This window comes from Myotis nattereri (assembly GCF_964212035.1).
Source record: "Myotis nattereri genome assembly, chromosome: 18".
NCBI classification, from domain to species: Eukaryota; Metazoa; Chordata; class Mammalia; order Chiroptera; family Vespertilionidae; genus Myotis; species Myotis nattereri.
The window spans coordinates 22,186,291-22,205,585 of NC_138093.1; the positions used below are offsets into that span (position 1 = coordinate 22,186,291).

General features: G+C 39.7%; 1 protein-coding gene and 1 long non-coding RNA gene across 2 annotated transcripts in view; both read right to left on the reverse strand.

Annotated features, from left to right (window-relative positions):
- Window positions 1-11,875, reverse strand: part of ABL2 (ABL proto-oncogene 2, non-receptor tyrosine kinase) — a gene marked incomplete at its 5' end in the record, with an annotated part of 80,968 nt that extends 69,093 nt beyond the window's left edge. The window contains one exon of the mRNA XM_081113286.1: window positions 11,719-11,875. Coding sequence (XP_080969412.1) covers window positions 11,719-11,875 — 157 coding nt within the window. The remainder of the gene's footprint in view (window positions 1-11,718) is intronic.
- Window positions 11,876-14,160: 2,285 nt separating this feature from the next.
- Window positions 14,161-17,841, reverse strand: LOC308533801. Its single transcript, XR_013997119.1, has 4 exons — window positions 17,629-17,841; window positions 15,979-16,028; window positions 14,625-14,735; window positions 14,161-14,407 (listed from the first exon to the last, which is right to left on the reverse strand). It is a non-coding gene; the product is annotated as an uncharacterized lncRNA (long non-coding RNA).
- Between the last annotated feature and the right edge of the window lie 1,454 nt (window positions 17,842-19,295).

Genomic DNA, 19,295 nt, shown 5'->3' on the forward strand with positions numbered 1-19,295 from the left:
TTTAAATAAATTATACAAATATGTATTTTCTTAGTTTTGTTATATCAGCAAATTAAGCAATACTGGACTATAAGTGAATTAGTGATTGATCTGTACCCTGAAATAATTGCTGAAATGTCTTCTTTTCCCCTACAATTACTTGCATTACTGTATGCCCTACCCTTAAGTAAATTTAGTATGAGCTAAGCAGAATGAAGAATACAGAAGTCTTCAAGAACTTAAACAGGAATAACAAAAATTGTAAGACTAAAGTATATAGATATTAAGTAGTGTGAGGAGGAGTAAATGCAAAAATAGTTCTAAAAAGAGGGTCCAAAAAAAAAAACCTTTCTCCTTTAAGATTACCAAGATTCAAACTACATAAAGTAAAAAAAAAAAAAAGATTAACAAAAAATTGTATGTTTTCTTTGTTTACATTTTGGTTAATACAAATCATATGCATAAAAGAGGATTTAAAAGAATATACACCAGATTTTTTTAGTATGTCTTTATTGATTTTAGAGACAGAAACATCAATGAGGCCAAGCAGTACAATGACTCCTATCGATGGGAAATGTAAGATTACACTTACAATTATTACAAAAATTATAAAGTGCCCACAAATAAGTTTAACCAGAGATGTCAAAAAAGAAAAAAATTTATCCAAAAACAATATGAAGCAAATGAAAAATCTTTTACTTACGGACATAAAAGATTTATTGAGATTGGCAAAGGGACACCATGATCTTGGATGTAAGGACACAATAATGCAACAGTGTTAATTCACCCCCAAAATTAACCTATAATTCAATACAATCACTACGAAAATTCCATTAACATTTCTAAATCTTGCCCTGGCCAAGTAGCTCAGTTGGTTAGAGCACCATCATGACAAGATTGTGGGTTCATTCCCTCATCAGGGCACATATCAACCAATGAATGCATAAATAAGTGGAACAATGTATCAGTGTCTATGTCTCTCTCTCCCCACCTTCCTCACTCTAAAATCAATAAAATAAATTAAAATAAAATATTTCTAAATCTTAACAACCCAATCCTAAGAATTTTTAGAAGATATAATATGCAATAACATCCAAATAAATTTTGAACAAGAACACAATAATGGGGAGCTAACTAGATAAACATACATTTTAAGCTTATAATTACTATATAATTAAAATAATATGTTAACCAAGTGCAGGAAGCAATAAAGATCAATGTACCCATGGAGAGAGTTTTTTAAAGATCTGTAAAAATTTGAGAATTTAACATATGAAAAATATGATTCTTCAAAGCTGTGGGAATTAATGAACTACTCACTAATTAGTGCAATGGAAAAGCATTTAAGTTTCTTCCAACCTCAAATTATATATATTTTATCTGAAATAAAAACTTCAGATGGGTTCAAGATGATAATATAGAAAATACAAGACAAAAAATACTTTTAAAATAATCTTATAAGCAAATATTCATCAATAAAAAATGATTACTATCTAAACAACATGGTTAAAATATATATCTAGAGCATGAAACACTATAAAGCTGTTGAAAGAATGAAAAACCTATTACATACTACCACAGGAAGGTCTTTCAGACATATAAGTACAAAAAACAAATTTGGGAGGAAAAATGTATAAATATAATGCCATTTATGAAATAAAAAGAGAAGTATTAAATGTGTGTGTACACACACACACACACACACACACACACACACAGTTCTGAGGAAATGCACATCAAGCCATGAACAGTTTCCTCTAATAAGGGAATATAGAATGAGGGTAGGAATACCAAGGGGACGTTCATGTCTATTCCATATGCTTCTGTACTGATTTTTCTTTTACACTTAGATACCCCTTCAGATATTTTTATACAATTAAAAAATGCAAATTTTGAAAATAATAAAAGTTACTGTAACAAAAACATTCATATATCAACCTTTCTTTCCTGTAAGAAACAGATGTATGATACTAATTGTGCCTGTTGGTGCTGCTAGTTTTAGGAAAATGTTTTCTTAGTAATAATCTGGATCCACAAAATGCTAAGTTAAGTGGCAATCTTCAGTGCTAAGTATTGTTATTTTAATTCGCTGGAATCAGAATAGACAGAGGAACATGTTAACAAAATTGTACATACTACGTATCACATTAAGCCACAGAACATTTCTTTGACATTGACCGCATCAAGTGAAAGGTTTCTACCCCCTCCTCTCCTTAGAAAGCAAACCAGGGAATATAAATTGCCCGGGCCTGCGGAGCTTTGTGTTGTGCTGGATCAAAAGCCAGCACCGGCAGAGCTCACTATGGAGGAGCCGGCAGTACCACCACCACAGAGTCAGCACATTTACTGCACCAAGCGAAGAATGGGGAAAAACGCTCAGTATAGTTCTTATTTTTTAAGCAACCAAAATTAAATTTAGCATAGTATTATATTTAAGTGGAATACTGAGGAAGTTTTCTAATTATAATTAGTATAATGACCACAATTTACATACTAAAATTATGCACTCAAACCAAAAGGGCAAAGATTATTAACCAAGAGTCATTGTACAAAATATCATACTCACAGACACACAAAACAAGACTAGTTTTTTTAACTGTCTCATGAGGATGTTCATCAACATCTAAGCAGCATCATTCTTTTGGACAGCAGTTCTATCATACCTAAAAATTCTCTCAGAGACATCTACATAGTCAATTACTATAAAATAAATGAATAAAGAACATAGAAAGTACTCCGGAGAGTTAAGCAAATTTTTTTTAATTCTGCCATATTACTTCAAGAGGAAAAAAAAAGTCTTTTAAGTTGCATATTACAATAATAAACTAAATATACCACTTTAAGTAGCTACATAGATTTCAACACAGGATCACTGAAGTACTTCATTTTTAACACTAACATTCTATAAAATAGTGCCATCCTAAAATTATTTATGTTTAGTCTCAAACACCATAGCATGCAAGCTGCTATATATGGATATTTTATAGATCTGTGTGCACATCTGGATATAGAGAAAAAATAGTCACCTACACAGTTTTATCAAGTAAAACTGTTAACAATCAGACATATCGTCATTTAAGATGTTTTTAATCAATGACTATTTCAGAAATATATGAAAACATATAGAATAAAAAAAATTGTTCCACAATTATTCACACTTACTATGTGGCATATACCGTGTCTAAAGGACACAAGGTAAAGAAATCAATTCTTACAACCTAGTATCTTAGAATCCAAGAGTCATTTACACAAATATTTGTGCAATTGGTACACAATATCATCAGTTAGTAATTTTCTAAAGACCCTCTACCAGTATGGTCTAATAAATCAACTACAAACATTAGAGGATATATATAGATAATATTTTATACTTTCTTACACATTCATAGAGAAACATGGATTTATTATATTCATTTTTTTATCATAGTAGCACAATATACTATCACTAATATCTGTTAAATCTTAATTTCTAAGAAGCAAAGAGAGTAAAAGTTGTAATCTACAACAAAGGGGGGAGGATATAAAAGCCTTCAAATAAGAAATATTAGTGACAGTAAACCTAGATTAAGACAGCAGTTCAATGTTACCATGAGATTCCAAATAGCCTTGTTAGTGCCTACTGCTCCCTTCATTAGACCATCCTATATAATAAAAGGGTAATATGTAAATTGACCCTAATGGCAGAATAATCAGAACAACCATTGGACCAGTCACTATGAGGCGCAGTGACCACCTTTCGGTCCCTTTACCTGGCTGGCAGGCTCCGATCACTTGATAGCAAATAGGGAACCAGGGTTGGGTGGCAGGGTATGCGGGCGGCACCAGGTCAAGGCCCCCATCCCCTCCTTCGCCCCCACATGGAGGGTGACCTGCGGCAGAGGCAGGGACGGCGAGCGGGTGGGAACAGCTGACCTCTCAGTCCCTTCCCCGGCTGTCAGACACCGACCACCCGCGAATGGGGAACCAGGAGTGGTGGCAGCGGGGGGTGGGGCCAGGCCTAGGGACTGTACCTGTGCATGAATTTCGTGCACCAGGTTTCTAGTAATATCTAAGTCTGACTCTGTAGCCACAGAATATACACACCTAACCCTGACCTACCATTTTGAAAACTTCAATACAGTCTCAAGAGAGATGGGGGGGGGGGGAGCCTAAGTATTTTTGCACACACACCCCAAAAGGTTAGGCACCATCATACACCAAAACTATAGAATCACAAGAAGGTACCCTAATTCTTTTGGTCTCTATCAAATCTGTATCAATTTGGGCAAGTAGGGTTTTATGTGGTTTAAAAAACAAAAACAAAACAGAAATTAAGTACTTAGAACAGCCGTGGGCAAACTACAGCCCGCGGGCCGCATCCAGCCCGTTTGAAATGAATAAAACTAAAAAAAAAAAAGACCGTACCCTTTTATGTAATGATGTTTACTTTGAATTTATATTAGTTCACACAAACACTCCATCCATGCTTTTGTTCCGGCCCTCCGGTCCAGTTTAAGAACCCATTGTGGCCCTCGAGTCAAAAAGTTTGCCCACCCCTGACTTAGAACATGCCTGACACAGTACCCAATAGGTGCCATTTTTTTCTTCACCACTTCTTCCACGAACTGAGGCCCACCCTAAGTGTGTCAACAGAACCCTATGTGCCCTACCTCACTTTTCCCTGATTTCAAGATTCTTTCAAAAGTGCATCTCTCAATAGACTTTCAACATATGAACCTTTAGAGATAAAAAGAAATGTTGAGGCCAAAGCAAAGACACATCATCTCTTCCTACCACCAAAATATGAGGTAAAACAGTGACACTAGTATATGTGTACACTAGACATGGGACACATGGACTTCAACCAGTTTTAGGTAGAAGAGAGTTAATACATAATGTTTTCAGACAACAGAGTCTCTGAATCCGTTTGACCCATTACTCATCTTAATCGCACATCACCAATGGTTCTCAAAGTGTGACCCCCCCAAACAGCTGCATCAGCTATTCTGGAAATTTGTCAGAAACGCAAATTTTTGATCCCCTGAAACCCGAATCAAACTCTGGGAGTGAGACCCAGCAATCTGTCTTAACAAGCTCTCTATGCTAACGTTTTAAAGCAGTTCTTCTACATGATTTGGTGAAGTATCTACAGTGAAAACTCCAAATTTACTTATTCCAGAAGAAATGTTAAAATTGATGAGGTTAACATTCTTAAGTATTTTGAAATCTCATTTCCACAATATGAGAAAAAGCTCATTTGATTTACAAAATCATGAGCATAAAAAGTCCCACTAAAACATGCTTTTAACAAAAACTATAATCAGAGTTAAAAATAATACAGGGAGGCACAAAAAGTCTAAAGGATGTCAGATGAAGGAGGTAACAACATACAAAGTCATTAAATATTAACTAGCAAACAAATGTGCCAGATTAGAATGAAATCTCTAAACTTTATATTTGCATTGGCCTGTGTCTCTGATTCAACTTCTCTGAATGAAGAAAAAACATCCTATGAAAAGAGTGAATGAAAAAGAACTACGGACTATCCTCTAATTCAGCGGTCCGTGAGGTCCAAAAGGTTGGCAACCGCTGCTCTAATTGACACCCAAACCCCTAAGACAAGTCATGGTAAGAGGAAAATATTTACCTTCAGAGGAATGTAGTACTAATGTAATTTCAGATTCTCCTATGATTCCAGATTCCCAAAATTTCCCTACCTTTTTGCTTCTGGAAGTCCTTTAATAACGAAGAGTCACTTGAGAGAAAAAGATTTAGAGATAGAAAACATACTTTAAAAGTAAATGCTAAGACAATTCTACACTTTAGCATACCATCGTGTTGATAATAGCAGTATCGTAGATAGAATACAAAACATTTTCATATATGACTCAATCTTCACAACCGTCTTGAGGAAAGTAACGACAACAACAAAACTGTTTATTGAGTACTTAGTGCCTGGCACTTCCGTTAAGAGCCTTACATAATTTTATTATTTAATTCAACAATCTGCTGAGGTTGGAGTTGTAAACCATTTACTAATGTCAGATACAAGGCAGGATTTGAATCTATGTTCTCTAAATATCCACAGTATGGCAAGATTTGGAGAAAAGGGCTTAGTTTCAGTCCGATAACTTAACAGCTAGGTGACCTTGAAAAGTCAGTTCTCTTAACTTTTTTTAATTAAAATGAGAAGATTAATACCTGTCCCCACCTATTTCAGAGTAACAGTAAAGATCAAATTAAGTAAAAGCCATAAAAGGTCTTCATAAACTCTAAAAAAACTACACAAATAAAAATTTATCATCATCATTCCCAATTTTGTTAAAGAGAATGAACAGGAAAAACAACATAGAATGGGGGATAGAATGGGAAAGATGCCGTTTTTTCTTTTGTTTTCTTTTTAAAGCATACTGAAGGAGAAACTTCAGACTTCATAATTTTCCTGGAACTTACTGGCAATTGGTTTAATAAATCTGTACCACAATTTATATTGCCATTTTGCTAAAAACAGACACAGCTATCTATATACCTGCAATTTATACAGATTTGGAGGTTGATAAAAATCTAACAGCTAACTTCATTTTTAAAAATAAAGTCACTTTCATAAGAATAAGTGACCACAATACAAGGTCACCATAATTAAGATTCCCATGCAATTTAGCCTTCCTGTTCTTTTCTACAGTATCAGGTTGAACCTGGGATGCCCATATCTTTCATGACGCAAAGATTAAAACATGAACTATAGATCCAAAATAAATAAACCAGACCACTCAAAATGGTAAGTTGATTTAAGGGAAATTTTCTATTATTCAAAACTTCACAACTTAAGGTTAACTTTTAATAGTATTTTCAGTAAATGAGAGAAGAAGTTTAAATGAAACCATTCAACTGTTGTAAGGTATGTCAGATATTAAAAAGAAAAGTATTTAACCCTAGATTACTTACTAGTCACAAAACATCAGCTCACCAAAAAGGTTCAATAACAGAGATCAGAAAAGCCACACAGTACTCAACTCTTTCATACCAAAAACAGCCCTATTATTTTTATTCCTTCTAAACTGCATTCACAAAATTCACAAAAATTGCAAGGCAAATTATTTTAACAACTTATATATATTAACAATAAAAAATACCATTCTCGCCCTAACTGGTTTGGCTCAGCGGAGCGTCAGCCTGCGGACTGAAGGGTCCCAGGTTCGGCACATCCCCAGTAGGGGGCGTGCAAGAGGCAGCTGAATCGATGTTTCTCTCTCATCGATGTTTCTCTCTATCCCTCTCCCTTCCTCTCTGTAAAAAATCAATAAAATATATTTTTAAAAAATACCATTCTCATTTTCAATAAGAAAATACCATTTCTTTCTACAGAAGAAAAATCATGGACTCTGATAAAACATTTCTATAACATGTACATGTTTACTGATTAACTACATACAATATTTGATCCACTTTAAACCTATACGTAAACTCGATAGCTTGTCAGACTTAACTTTCATATATAAAATTGTGTGCAAATACCTCAATACTGAAACTCAAGACAGTGATTTGTATACTAGTTCTAGATCTAGATTTTTGTGTGTAAATATCAAATGATACATCCACTGAGGAATTTTTAAATCTAATTCATTTATTCATTCAATACCGAATCTACTACATATTTTTAAGCAGTGGTTCTCAACTGGGGGCAACTGTGCCCCCCAGGGGGGATTTGGCAATGCCTGAAAATGTTTCTGGTTGTCACAATTGGAGGGGAGAGGAAGTTGTTGCCAGAAAGGTATGCTACAGACATCTATTAAGTAGAGGCCAGGGATGTGGCTAAACATCTTATAAAAAGCACAGGCCAGCCCCCACAACAAAGAATTATCTACCCCAAAATGTCAATACTGCCAAGGTTGAGAAACTCATCTATGTAAAAGTTTGTAAACACCCATCTGTCTAAGAATAATACTCATTTCACCTCTGTTTACTATATTATTTGCTAATTTCCTTATTTTCATACTAGTCTTTGGCAACAAGCTTACCCTATTCCCATCCTTTCAATCAGAGTCTAACTTCCAAACCTGTCAACAAAAAATCACCATCTCAGCCAATGTCAAAACCTTATCATCTTTGACTCATCTCTATTTTTAATAATGGTAGAAATGGTAGCAGCTAACACATACTGAGCTCTTCACTGTGTGCAAGGCACTATTCTACGTGCCTCATATATATTAACTCATTAAATCTAGGTTTAAGTACTAAGTACTCTTATTAGGCCCATTTTACAAATGGAGAATCCAAGGCACAAAAGGTTAAATACTTTGCCCAAGGTCACACAGATAATAAGCAGCTGAGCCAAGTTTCAAATCCAGGCAGCATGGCTCCAGAATTCATGCCCTTAATAAATATTCCAAAGTGATCTCTCCTATTTCCCCCTCTATGTCAAATCATTAAGTTATTTAAGTTCCACAAGGACAGGGACTCATATTCACAGCAACATCCCCAGGGCCCAGTACATAACAGATGCTCAAAAAAATTTTGTTTGTTAAATGAATGAAATATCCCTTGACCTTACCCCTCCTATTTCCTCTGCCTCCACTCAAGGCCAGTCTTTGAGCATTTCATACTTGGGTTTGTTGCGGTATCCTATAAAACAGCCAATCAGGTAAACTGATATAAATTCCTTTCCCACATTTTCCATAACCAGAGCCCATCCAACGTATTCCAAGTTTTCTTCCCACTGCTTTTCAATTAAAATAATAAAATCTTAAGAGTCAGAAGGTACCTTAGCAATCATCCGGTCCAACATTTTAAAGATTAAAAAACCAAAGACGGTAATTGACTAAATCACCTAACCAGGTGTAGCGAGGACGACGACTTGATTCTTGCCATTTCTGCTCTACTATCACTCCTGGAGTATTTGCTTAACTCCTGACAGTTGTGTCCTCACTATCCCATCAACAAATTATGTTTGTTTCCATTGTCCAAGCTTAATTTGTTTCTCCTGACCAGCCTGCCCTCATCTTCTTGCTCCGTAAGTCCAACTCCCATCCATCCTTCAAAATCTCTTCTATTCCATTCTTCATGACTTCCTCATTCTCTGAAAATCTTACGTCCTGAATAAGATGCTAGAGCAGTGGTTCTCAACCTTCTGGCCCTTTAAATACAGTTCCTCATGTTGTGATCCAACCATAAAATTACTTTCATTGCTACTTCATAACAGTAATGTTGCTACTGTTATGAATCGTAATGTAAATATCTGATACGAAGGATGGTCTTAGGCGACCCCTGTGAAAGGGTCGTTCAACCGCCAAAGGGGTCGCGACCCACAGGTTGAGAACCTCTGTGCTAGAGGCAGAGGATTACTGTTGCCTACTGGGCCAAGTTTAACCCACATTAACACTTTCCACAAAGCAAAGCTACGTGGATTTCTTCCCTGAAGACTATTCACCCACTCTTGCCTCCTGTGTTTTATTTTATATATATATAGTATATAAATATATATATAGTATATAAATATATATATACTGTATATAAATATATATATATATAATTATTGATTTCAGAGAGAAAAGGACAGGGAGAGGGAGACAGAAACACCAATGATGAGAATCATTGATCGGTTGCCTCCTGCATGCCCCCAACTAGGGATCCAGCCTACAACCTGGACATGTGCCCTAGACCAGAATCGAACTCAGGACCCATCAGTATGCAGGCCGACACTCTATCCACTGGACCAAACCAGCTAGGGCTGCCTGTGTTTTAGGAAGTGATTTCAATAAAGAATAAGCCATATAACACCTTCGTAACATGTTCACTCACATCCCTGGAAGAAAAACTCACATCTTTAATCAGGGGTCCTCAAACTTCGGCCCGCGGGCCACATGCAGATACAAATATTGTATTTGTTCCCGTTTTGTTTTTTTACTTCAAAATAAGAAATGTGCAGTGTGCACAGAAATTTGTTCATAGTTTTTTTGTGTGTTTTTTTTTAAATATATTTTATTGATTTTTTACAGAGAGGAAGGGAGAGAGATAGAGAACTAGAAACATCGACGAGAGAGAAACATCGATCAGCTGCCTCCTGCACATCTCCTACTGGGGATATGCCCGCAACCCAGGCACATGCTCTTGACCGGAATCGAACCCGGGACCCTTCAGTCCGCAGGCCGACGCTCTATCCACTGAGCCAAACTGGTTTGGGCCATAGGTTTTCTTTAAACTATAGTCCGGCCCCCCAGCAGTATGAGGGACAGTGAACTTGGCCCCCTGTTTAAAAAGTTTGAGGACCCCTGTCTTTAATAGTAGACATGTAATTCTTGAATGGCCCCAAATCCCTTATATCTCCTCCACTAAGGAACAACTCAGCTTGTTCACAAAGTCCAAACCCAGAATTCTCTGAATACAACTCACCTAGCAGCCACAGCTTCCTGAGTTCATCTTTTTCTTTGCTTTACTTCCTCCAAAACTCCAGTTCTAAGGAACAGTTCACACTTCCTTTTCTGCCCCCACCCCCATTCCCTACTCTGTGCAGTACAGAACATCTTTTATCCTTTATTATTTTCTACAGGCCTCTTCAGGAAGAGTCCAGTTTGCTACCTCTCATCCAACCTCAACTATCCCCTCCTTTATACAGAGGTCATATCTGTGTCTTCAGCTTCTCTCAGGTCTCAGGTTATCTAAACCTCATGAAGGTCAACTTTGTTTTTTCTTTTCCTCCCTCCTCCACTCTCCCTTCCTCTAAAAAATCAGTCTCAAAAGTGGGGTGGGTGGGAGCAGCTCAGAGGAAGTGCCAAAGAATCCACTGGGCTGCAGGAAAAGATACATATTAGAACTTAATTTATTATACTTATTGTTCATTTCATGCTTTCTTAAATTCTATTTCTGGGTACATTATAAGTTGCATACATATGAACACAGTTCGGACAAATATAAAATTTAAAAGATACATTAATACCTGAGGTTTATGCTCTTTTACTGATAAAAGTGTATGATCAGGAGACAACTATTCTAAAAATACCTTGGTAACCAGAGTAATAGGTTCCAGATTACAGAGAGGAAATACGTATGAATACATGCACACCCGGTAGAAAGAAAAACTTGTTCGTATCCGAAATCCTAACCATGCCCACCAACCTCCTCTAACCCCTACCCCCCATCTCAGGACTCTATCCTACTTAAAACAGCAGAAGAGAGGTAAACCCTTCATTTCCAGTTTGTTTTTTGGGTTTTTTTTGGGGGGGGCGGTAATCAAAAAGTGCTAAGATACACCCCTTATCTCTCCCATGGGCGGGCACTGCCCACTGTCCTGGCACTGCACATCGCCTGACTTACGAACAGACTTTCGACGCCACTGGCTCCCGAGATTCCGTGGCTCTTTCCCCATCCCTTTAAGACACAACTCCCGTTCTCTTCGCTAACGATCGATTGATACCAACACCCCCAGGATGGAGCTCACGCCTCCCCTCCCCTGGCGGCACTACCCACCGCGCCCTCCTCCCCGAGCCGCGCAGCCGGGTCCCAGGACGGAGGGGCAGCCCGACCGCGGTCCCCGAGACCACGGCTCTCGCCCCCGCCCCCGGCGCTGCCAGCCGGGCTGGAGACGGGAGGGGGAGGGGTGTGCCTCGCCTCCCGTGACGGGCCCAGATGGCAGCCGATTCCGCCCCCACGCCCGGGCACCCTTCCACCGCGCGACCCCCTCAGGCTGCCCGTCCGCCGCCCACCCCGCCCCAAGCCCGCCCGCGGCCTCCCGGCGCCCTCGCGCCGGCCCCCGGGCGCACTCACCGTGCTGGGTGAAGATATTGAAGCCGGCCTCCGTGGTGCGCCCCGCCAGGTCCCGCCGGCGGCCGGAGGGCCTGGCCGCACTGCTGCCCCGGCTCCCGCGGGGCTGCGTCTGCTGAAGCCCGGGAGCCTCCCCGACGCGGCCCACCTGCTGCCCCATCCCGGCGCTCGCCAACTCCCGCGCCCCCGCCGACCCCCGGTCACATTCCTCCTCGGCTCCGGCCTCGGACTCCTGGGGTTGCTTCGGCCTCCGTGCCAGTCCTGGCCCCGGCCCTGGGGAGCCGGGTGGCCGGCGGCTCCGCACCCGCACTCCTCACGCTGCCTCTCGGCGACTCACAGACCCTTCTTCCCCCTCCTCCTCCCGCGGCTCCGCGTCCCCAGCGCCGCCGCCGCCGCCATCTTTAAACCACCGAGCTCTGGGAAAGCATGGAGCAGAGCGTCTCCCGCCCCCCCACCCAACCAGTCACCTCCGCTACTCCGAGGGCCGACTTCGCGCCGGCCCCGCCCCCTGCGCAGGCCCCACCCCCCTGCGCAGGCCCCGCCCCCGGTGGGAGCCCCAGTGCCCACCTCGCTAGCACGTCCGCTGCCCCGTCAAGGTCTTTCGGACCTTCGGTCCCTTCCCCGCATCTCGGACTCCCACGTTCCGCTTCACACGCGACCGCCTTTGGTGGTCGGTGGGTGTCAAGCCCTCCCTGTCCCACCTCCACCTGCCACATGAATCCGCCCAGCGATGCGCCCCGGGTGCACCGCGCCTTAGCAGGCACAGCTGGGAGAGACAAGCACAGGGCAGGAGGTGGTTGCCGTCCAGGTGAGGATCCCTAAAGTGCTCGGGAGGATCTCTGTACACACGCTTGTCAGCAGCAGGCCTAGGGTCCAGATCAGCCAAAATGTGCATGAAGATAGTAAAGAGGTACACTATTGTTTCATTGTGATTTTTTTTTTTTTTTGGAAATTATTTCATGATGGTAAATTGCACTCGGCAGGCTCGGTTGTCTGCACTCTACAGACTCAGGGGAGAAGCAGTTGTGGCCCCAGTCCTCGTATGATGTTACCATGAATTCCTCTTGAACTCCTTTACCACCTAACCACATGTGTGTTTCTGTTACCCTCACAATGCTTGGCAGTCAAGCTAATCTTCCCACTGGCGTGCTTTATAAACCTGGCACGTGGTCAGGTCTTCTTTTGATGACAAAGGGGGACAAAAATCTATCTTTAACTCTGTTTTCTGAGTCAGGACTTACTCACCCTTAATTTATATTATCTGAAGAGGGTGAGTCAAGCAGAAAAGTGTGTTTATACGCACACACAATACATATTTATGTGTGCAAATATTCACTTATCCCCCCACTACACATTCTTGCATCTTAATATTGATCCAGCTTTTTAAATTGTCAAAGAATTGGATAATTATCTTCCTTTGGCTTTTCTATTTCCTTTATAAAAAGTATCAGTTTTTGAGGGTATCCCACTGAAAATTTGCTTAAAATGAAAGCAGAGAGGATGGATGCCATGGTAAAGAAGCAACAAAACAATCACTGGGACGATAGGTTTAGGAGAAAGAGGGAACTGCTGGTCTCCTTTACGTGTCTTTACATGTCTTTACATGTCTTAAAAGCCTGACCTTAGATGAACCATCTCTGACATTGATACTATTATAAGAGCACTATGAAATTATTCCATTGCCATCCAGGCTGTGGCCAGAAATAACAGAAACTGCCCCAAAAAACGGGAACAAAACCACTATGCTTTAGCACTGAATAGAATATGAATTTTCTATTTGGATCGAAGTTTTCCTGTGTTTAAAATACCACACACACGCCCCTTTTTAATCCTCAAAGTGTTTGCAACCGCTGGAAAAAAAAAATCATTCACGAGGAATAAAAGTGGTCACAGAGCAAAATGTTGGGGTTTTTGTTTCATTTGTATTATCTTAGAAAATTCAATTTGGGGGTATCAGTCTGGCTTCTCTGCTAATGTTATACAATGTAATATGCATATAGTATGCACAGTGGTTAGGGTAGGAACTCTGACGCTTAGACTGCTTGAGTTCAAAAGTGTGTTTATACTTATTAGCTATTTGTTCTTGGGCAAATAACTTATTAGCTATCAGTTCCTCATCTTTGAGGTGATGATATTAACAATAGTACTTACCTTATAGTGCTCTTGTGAGAATTAAATTAGTTAATATATTTAAAGCACTTAAAACAATATTGGGCATGTGTCATACAAGCACTTAACTATTCATACCAAAAAAAAAAATGTAATGTTTTCAGAAGTCCATCAACTTTTCCAAGTCTAATTTCTTCAAGTGATATAAACTTCGATCATGGAACAAATTCTACAGTATTTATTCAGGTGAGCCACCACCACCACCACCACCACCACCACCACCACCTACCACTTTGCATTTAACTAAAAACAAAAACACCCGTCAACCAATAAAAACATGTGGAATCATATGTCACTTTATTAGTCATTCCTACCTGGTTATCACCAGCTACCTGCACATGTGAACAATTACATAAGACCTTTGTTTTTCATGTGAAAAATTCCTCTGTCACTGATCCTTAAGATCCTATCTAGGCTAAAACAAGAATATCTTGTAAGCAGAGACTTAGAATGCATGCACTATCTTGTAGATGTTTTCCATTCTTTCCTTTTCAGCGCGAGATGGGAACTTTCAGAAAGGGAGCTGGGGAGAAACAAAGTTAGGGAAACTATTTCATCTCAACATAACCAAGCCAAAATGAATTGCCGGAGAATTACACTTTAACATTCAAAACATAAACTTAATTGAGGGCAGCTGTGAGCTTCCATGGGGGCAGAAAGCGTGTGTGTGTGTGGGGGGGGGGGGTGGTGGGGAGAGTAGCAGGGATGGTGCACAGTAGTGCAGGGACAGCCAGCCTCACCTGTATGATGGCCAGGGAAATGGCATGGAAGATCAGACACAGCACCAACACTAACAGGCACACTGAAGACACAGATGCTCATCATCTCGATCTTCTCCAGAAGCAATGCCACTATTTCCAGAAGCAAGAAGAGTGTGAGCCATGCTTCACTGATCCTTGTCTTCACCAGCCTGCATTTCCAGGCTCTTGCTACAGTCTTACATTATCTCCCATATCTACTTCTTTCCCTGCATCTGTATGGACACAGTGTTCATTTGGACTCAAGTCATCTCTCTGCTGGATTCGCCTGCTACTAGCCTTTTCCTCCCAGGTTCCAAACCTTTAGCACCAGCAATGTATTAAAACAGAAATATTTCTTCCTCTCATTGCTTTGACCATGCTCCCCTCCCCTCCATTATGTACAATGTCTAAGTTTTTCATCTAATGTCTCAAAATTATTTTCCAGGACACCCTGGATTATAATTGCCTAGTGTTCATCATCTCCTGTTCCTCAAACCCATACCCCTCTTTCTGGGATGTCTTCTTTTTTAGCTATGACTTTCACAATAATCACATTATCCCCAGTATGGCTCCTGAGTGATTCCCCTTAATGGTACTTAGGATTCTACTCAGATCCTGCCTCCTTCATAAGAAAATCTCAGATTTATACATAGAGATATAACAATTTTCCCTGGTCTCTATTCTGTTCATACCTACAACAAGCACAGCTGATAACAATTCTTTGCCTATAAAATTCAGTTACCTTCCTCTACATCCCCCAAATGTGTTTAATTTTGACAGGTGGCTCAGAGTCATAGGGTTAGAAAGAATTTTAGAGGTCATCTAGGCAAATCTCCTGGAATTCCCTCTATAATAACTCCAGTGAGGGAGCCCATTTATTTTAAAACATTCTAATTCTTAAAAAGTTCTTCCTAAAGATACACTGACACATGCCTCCCTGAAATTTCCACCTGTTTCACCCCTGGTCCTGGTTGTCCCCAGTAGCTACACAAAGCAAACCTAACCTTTCTTCTACACAACAGCCCTTCAAATATCTGAGAGTTGTCATATTTCCCTAAACCTTTTCTTTTACTTGCATACATGCATGTTTTTGTATGATTATGTTTATGTCTGTCTGTATTATCTACATGGGCTAAAATGTTTATGTCGACAATTGAAACTAAAAACAGTCATTGTATATGTAGTTTTCTTCCTCCCTTTTCCAGCTTTATTGAGCTATAGTTGAAATACAGCACTGTTTAAGGTGTTGATTTGATACACTTATATATTACACAGTGATTATCACCATATCCTTAGCTAATATCTACAATTACCTCACATAATTGCTATTTTTTTAACAGTAAACAATACTCACATTTTTTATTCCAAAGTAGGTTTTTTTACAGGACCATGGTTCTTCTGCCCCTACAAAAACATTTTTTTAACTTATCTTTATCGTTGAAAGTATTACAGATATCCCCTTTGTTTGTTTGTTTGTTTTTCTCATTGACCCCTGTCCCCACCCCCTGTTTCTTTTTTGTGGTGAGAGCATTTAAGAGCTACTCTTAGCAAATCTCAAGTATATAATATAATATTATTAGCTCTATCATCATGCTGTACAACAGATCCCCGGAACTTATTCAGCTTATAACTGGAAGGTTGTATCCTTGAACAATATCTCCCCATTTCTTTCACCCCCAGCCCCTGCTAACCATCATTTTCTCACAAATGGCAGAACTGCCTCCCTTCTCATGGCTGAATAATATTCCATGGTATATATATATGTACCACATCTTCTTTATTCATTCTTTTAAGCTGTTTGTGCGTGCAGTACTTTGAATCTTGTTTATGTGTGGTTGGTCTCTGCATTGTTGTTGCATTAAATATTTCAAGGCCTATAGAGTGCTAAATACAGTTCCCTTTACAGAAACACACTTTAAAAGTTTTTTTGGATGACAATCAGGAGGAGGAAGATGACTCTTAGCTGGCTGGGATAGAATAAGTCATTCTCTTTGAAGATAAGGAGATGGATTAAATGACCTCTTATTGTTCCTCTTACCTCCCATGGGTCTATGATTCAATATTTCTTCGATTAAAACCTTTATAAATTATTAAGAGACTGCTTCAAATTGGCAAAGTGCTACATAAATGTCACTAGTAGCGATAATAACATCTATTCATTTTAAGTTAATAAATTAGTACTCATCCCTTTCCTATGGTAATAATGAAACAACCGATTAAACAACCCATTTAACATGTAGCCCATCACTACAGTGTAATGGAAATGGGCCTGGTTTAGAATTTATGTGAAATGGGGTTGTTTCTGTTATCTATTGCTGCATAACAAACTACGTACCCCAAAACATAGTGGCTTAAAACAACAGTGATGTATGACTTCTTGCAATTCTATGGGTTGGCCAGCCAATTCTGCTGAGCTCACCTAAGCTCCCTCATGTAACAGCAGTCAGCTGGAGGGTCAGCTGAGCTGGATGGAAGGTTCACAATGGCCTCCTATCAGGCAGTTGGTGCTGCTGTAAGTTAGCATCTTGGCTCTCCTCCATGTGGCCTCTTGTTATGGGCTGAATTGTGCGCACTCCATCTCTTCCAATTCTTATGTCAAAGCTCTAGCCCCTACTACCTCACAATATGACTCTATTTGAAGATGTGATTAGATTAAAATGAGGATGAGTCCTGAACCAATGTGACCGGTGTCCTTAGAAGAAGAGGAAGTTTGGACACCAACACACACAGAAGGAAGATCACGTGAAGACACAGAAGCAAGCCATCTACAGACCAAAGAGAGGTCTCAGAAGAAACTAACCCTGCCAACACCTTGATCTCAGAGTTCAACCTCAAGAACTCTGAGAAAATAAATCTCTGTTGTCTAACTTACCCAGTCTGTGGTACTTTGTTATGGCAGCACTAGTAAACTAATGCAAACAATCTAACCTACTGCAGAATGAGCAGGTATATTAGTTGATTGGTATGTTAGGGAGACTTAAACAATAGAAACGTATTTACTCACAGTTCTGGAGGCTAGAACTCCAAGATCATGGTGTCAGCAGGACTGATTCCTTCTGAGGGCTGTGAGGAAGGAACTGACCTTTGCCTCTCCTAGCTTCTGGTGTTGGCTGATAATGTTTGGTGTTCTCTGGTGCGTAGATGCATCACTCCTACCTCTGCCTTCATCTTCACATGGTGTCCTCCCAGTGTGTGTGTGACTCTGTCTAAATTTCCTCTTTTTATAAGGACATCAGTCATATTGGATTAGGGTCTGCCTGATGAGCTGATTTTAACCTAATTACCCTGTAAAGGTCATGTTGCTAAACAAAGTCATATTATGAAGTACTAGGAGTTAAGACTTCAACATACGAATTTGGGGAAACAAATTCAGCCCATAAAACTGAGCTTTCTTATGGCATGGTGATCTCTGTATTCTTTTTTAAATAATAAATTTTTATTTATTTCAGAAAGGAAGAGAAGAGAGAGAAATATCAATGATGAGAGAGAATCATGGATCAGCTGCCTCCTGCACGCCTTGCACTGGAGGATAGAGTCTGCAACCCAGGCATGTGGCCTGACCAGGAATCAAACTGTGACTTCCTGGTTCACAGGCCGGTGCTCAACCACTGAGCCACACACTGGCAGGTCTCAGGATTCTAAGAGAGCAAGAGTAGAAGCTGCAAGACCTATTCAGGCCTAAGATCCAAGACTCTCACAACATCATTTCTATTACATGCTATTAATCAAAGCAAGTCACAAGGCCAGCCCAGATTTAAAGGATAGAGAAATAGCTCTGCCTGGTTTGGCTCAGTGGATAGAGTGTTGGCCTGCAGACTGAAAGGTCCCAGGTTTGATTCCAGTCAAGGGCACATGCCTGGGTTGCAGGCTTGACCCCCAGTAGAGGGTATGCAGGAGGCAGCCTATCAGTGATTCTCTCTCATCATTGATGTTTCTATCTCTCTCTCCCTTCCTCTCTGAAATCAATAAAAATATCTATTTAAAAATAAAAAATAAAGGGTGAGGAAATAGACTCCACCTCTTAATAGAAGAACCAGGAAAATATTATAATCATATGTGTGTGTTTTTAATATTTTTTTATGATCATGTTTTCAATCTTCCACAGGATCTGATCCTTTATTATAAGAATTAACTAGTATACGGCCTTGGGCTAATCATAAAAGCACAGATTCTTAGAAGAAGAAGGGGTGCATGCAGGAGGCAACCAATGGATGTCTCTCTCAAATTGATGTTTCTCTCTCTCTCTGTCTTTCCTCTCCCTTCCAATCTCTCTGAAAATCAATGGGAAGATATCCTTGGATGAGGATTATAAAAAAAAAACCAAAACTATAAGAAAATAAATAAGCAAATATGAGAAAAGCAAATAAAAGTAGGTTTACAGTTGTGAGTACATGAAACAGCTTATTCTTATGTTATTATTATTGCATTATTTTTCATACAAATCACTGTAAACTTTTACTTACCCCTGTGTATTCAAGATGATCCAGGTTTCTGTTACAGATACAGCAAAGGAGAAAATTATCTAATAAAATAGGAAACCATGAGTCCATACTGATATAAATTAATATGTAAATAATCTGAAGGTTTGTTAAGTTACGAGTTGTGCACATATTACAATGTACTCCCCTAAATACTTATTAATCAGTACTGTACAATGGAGAAGACTGACAG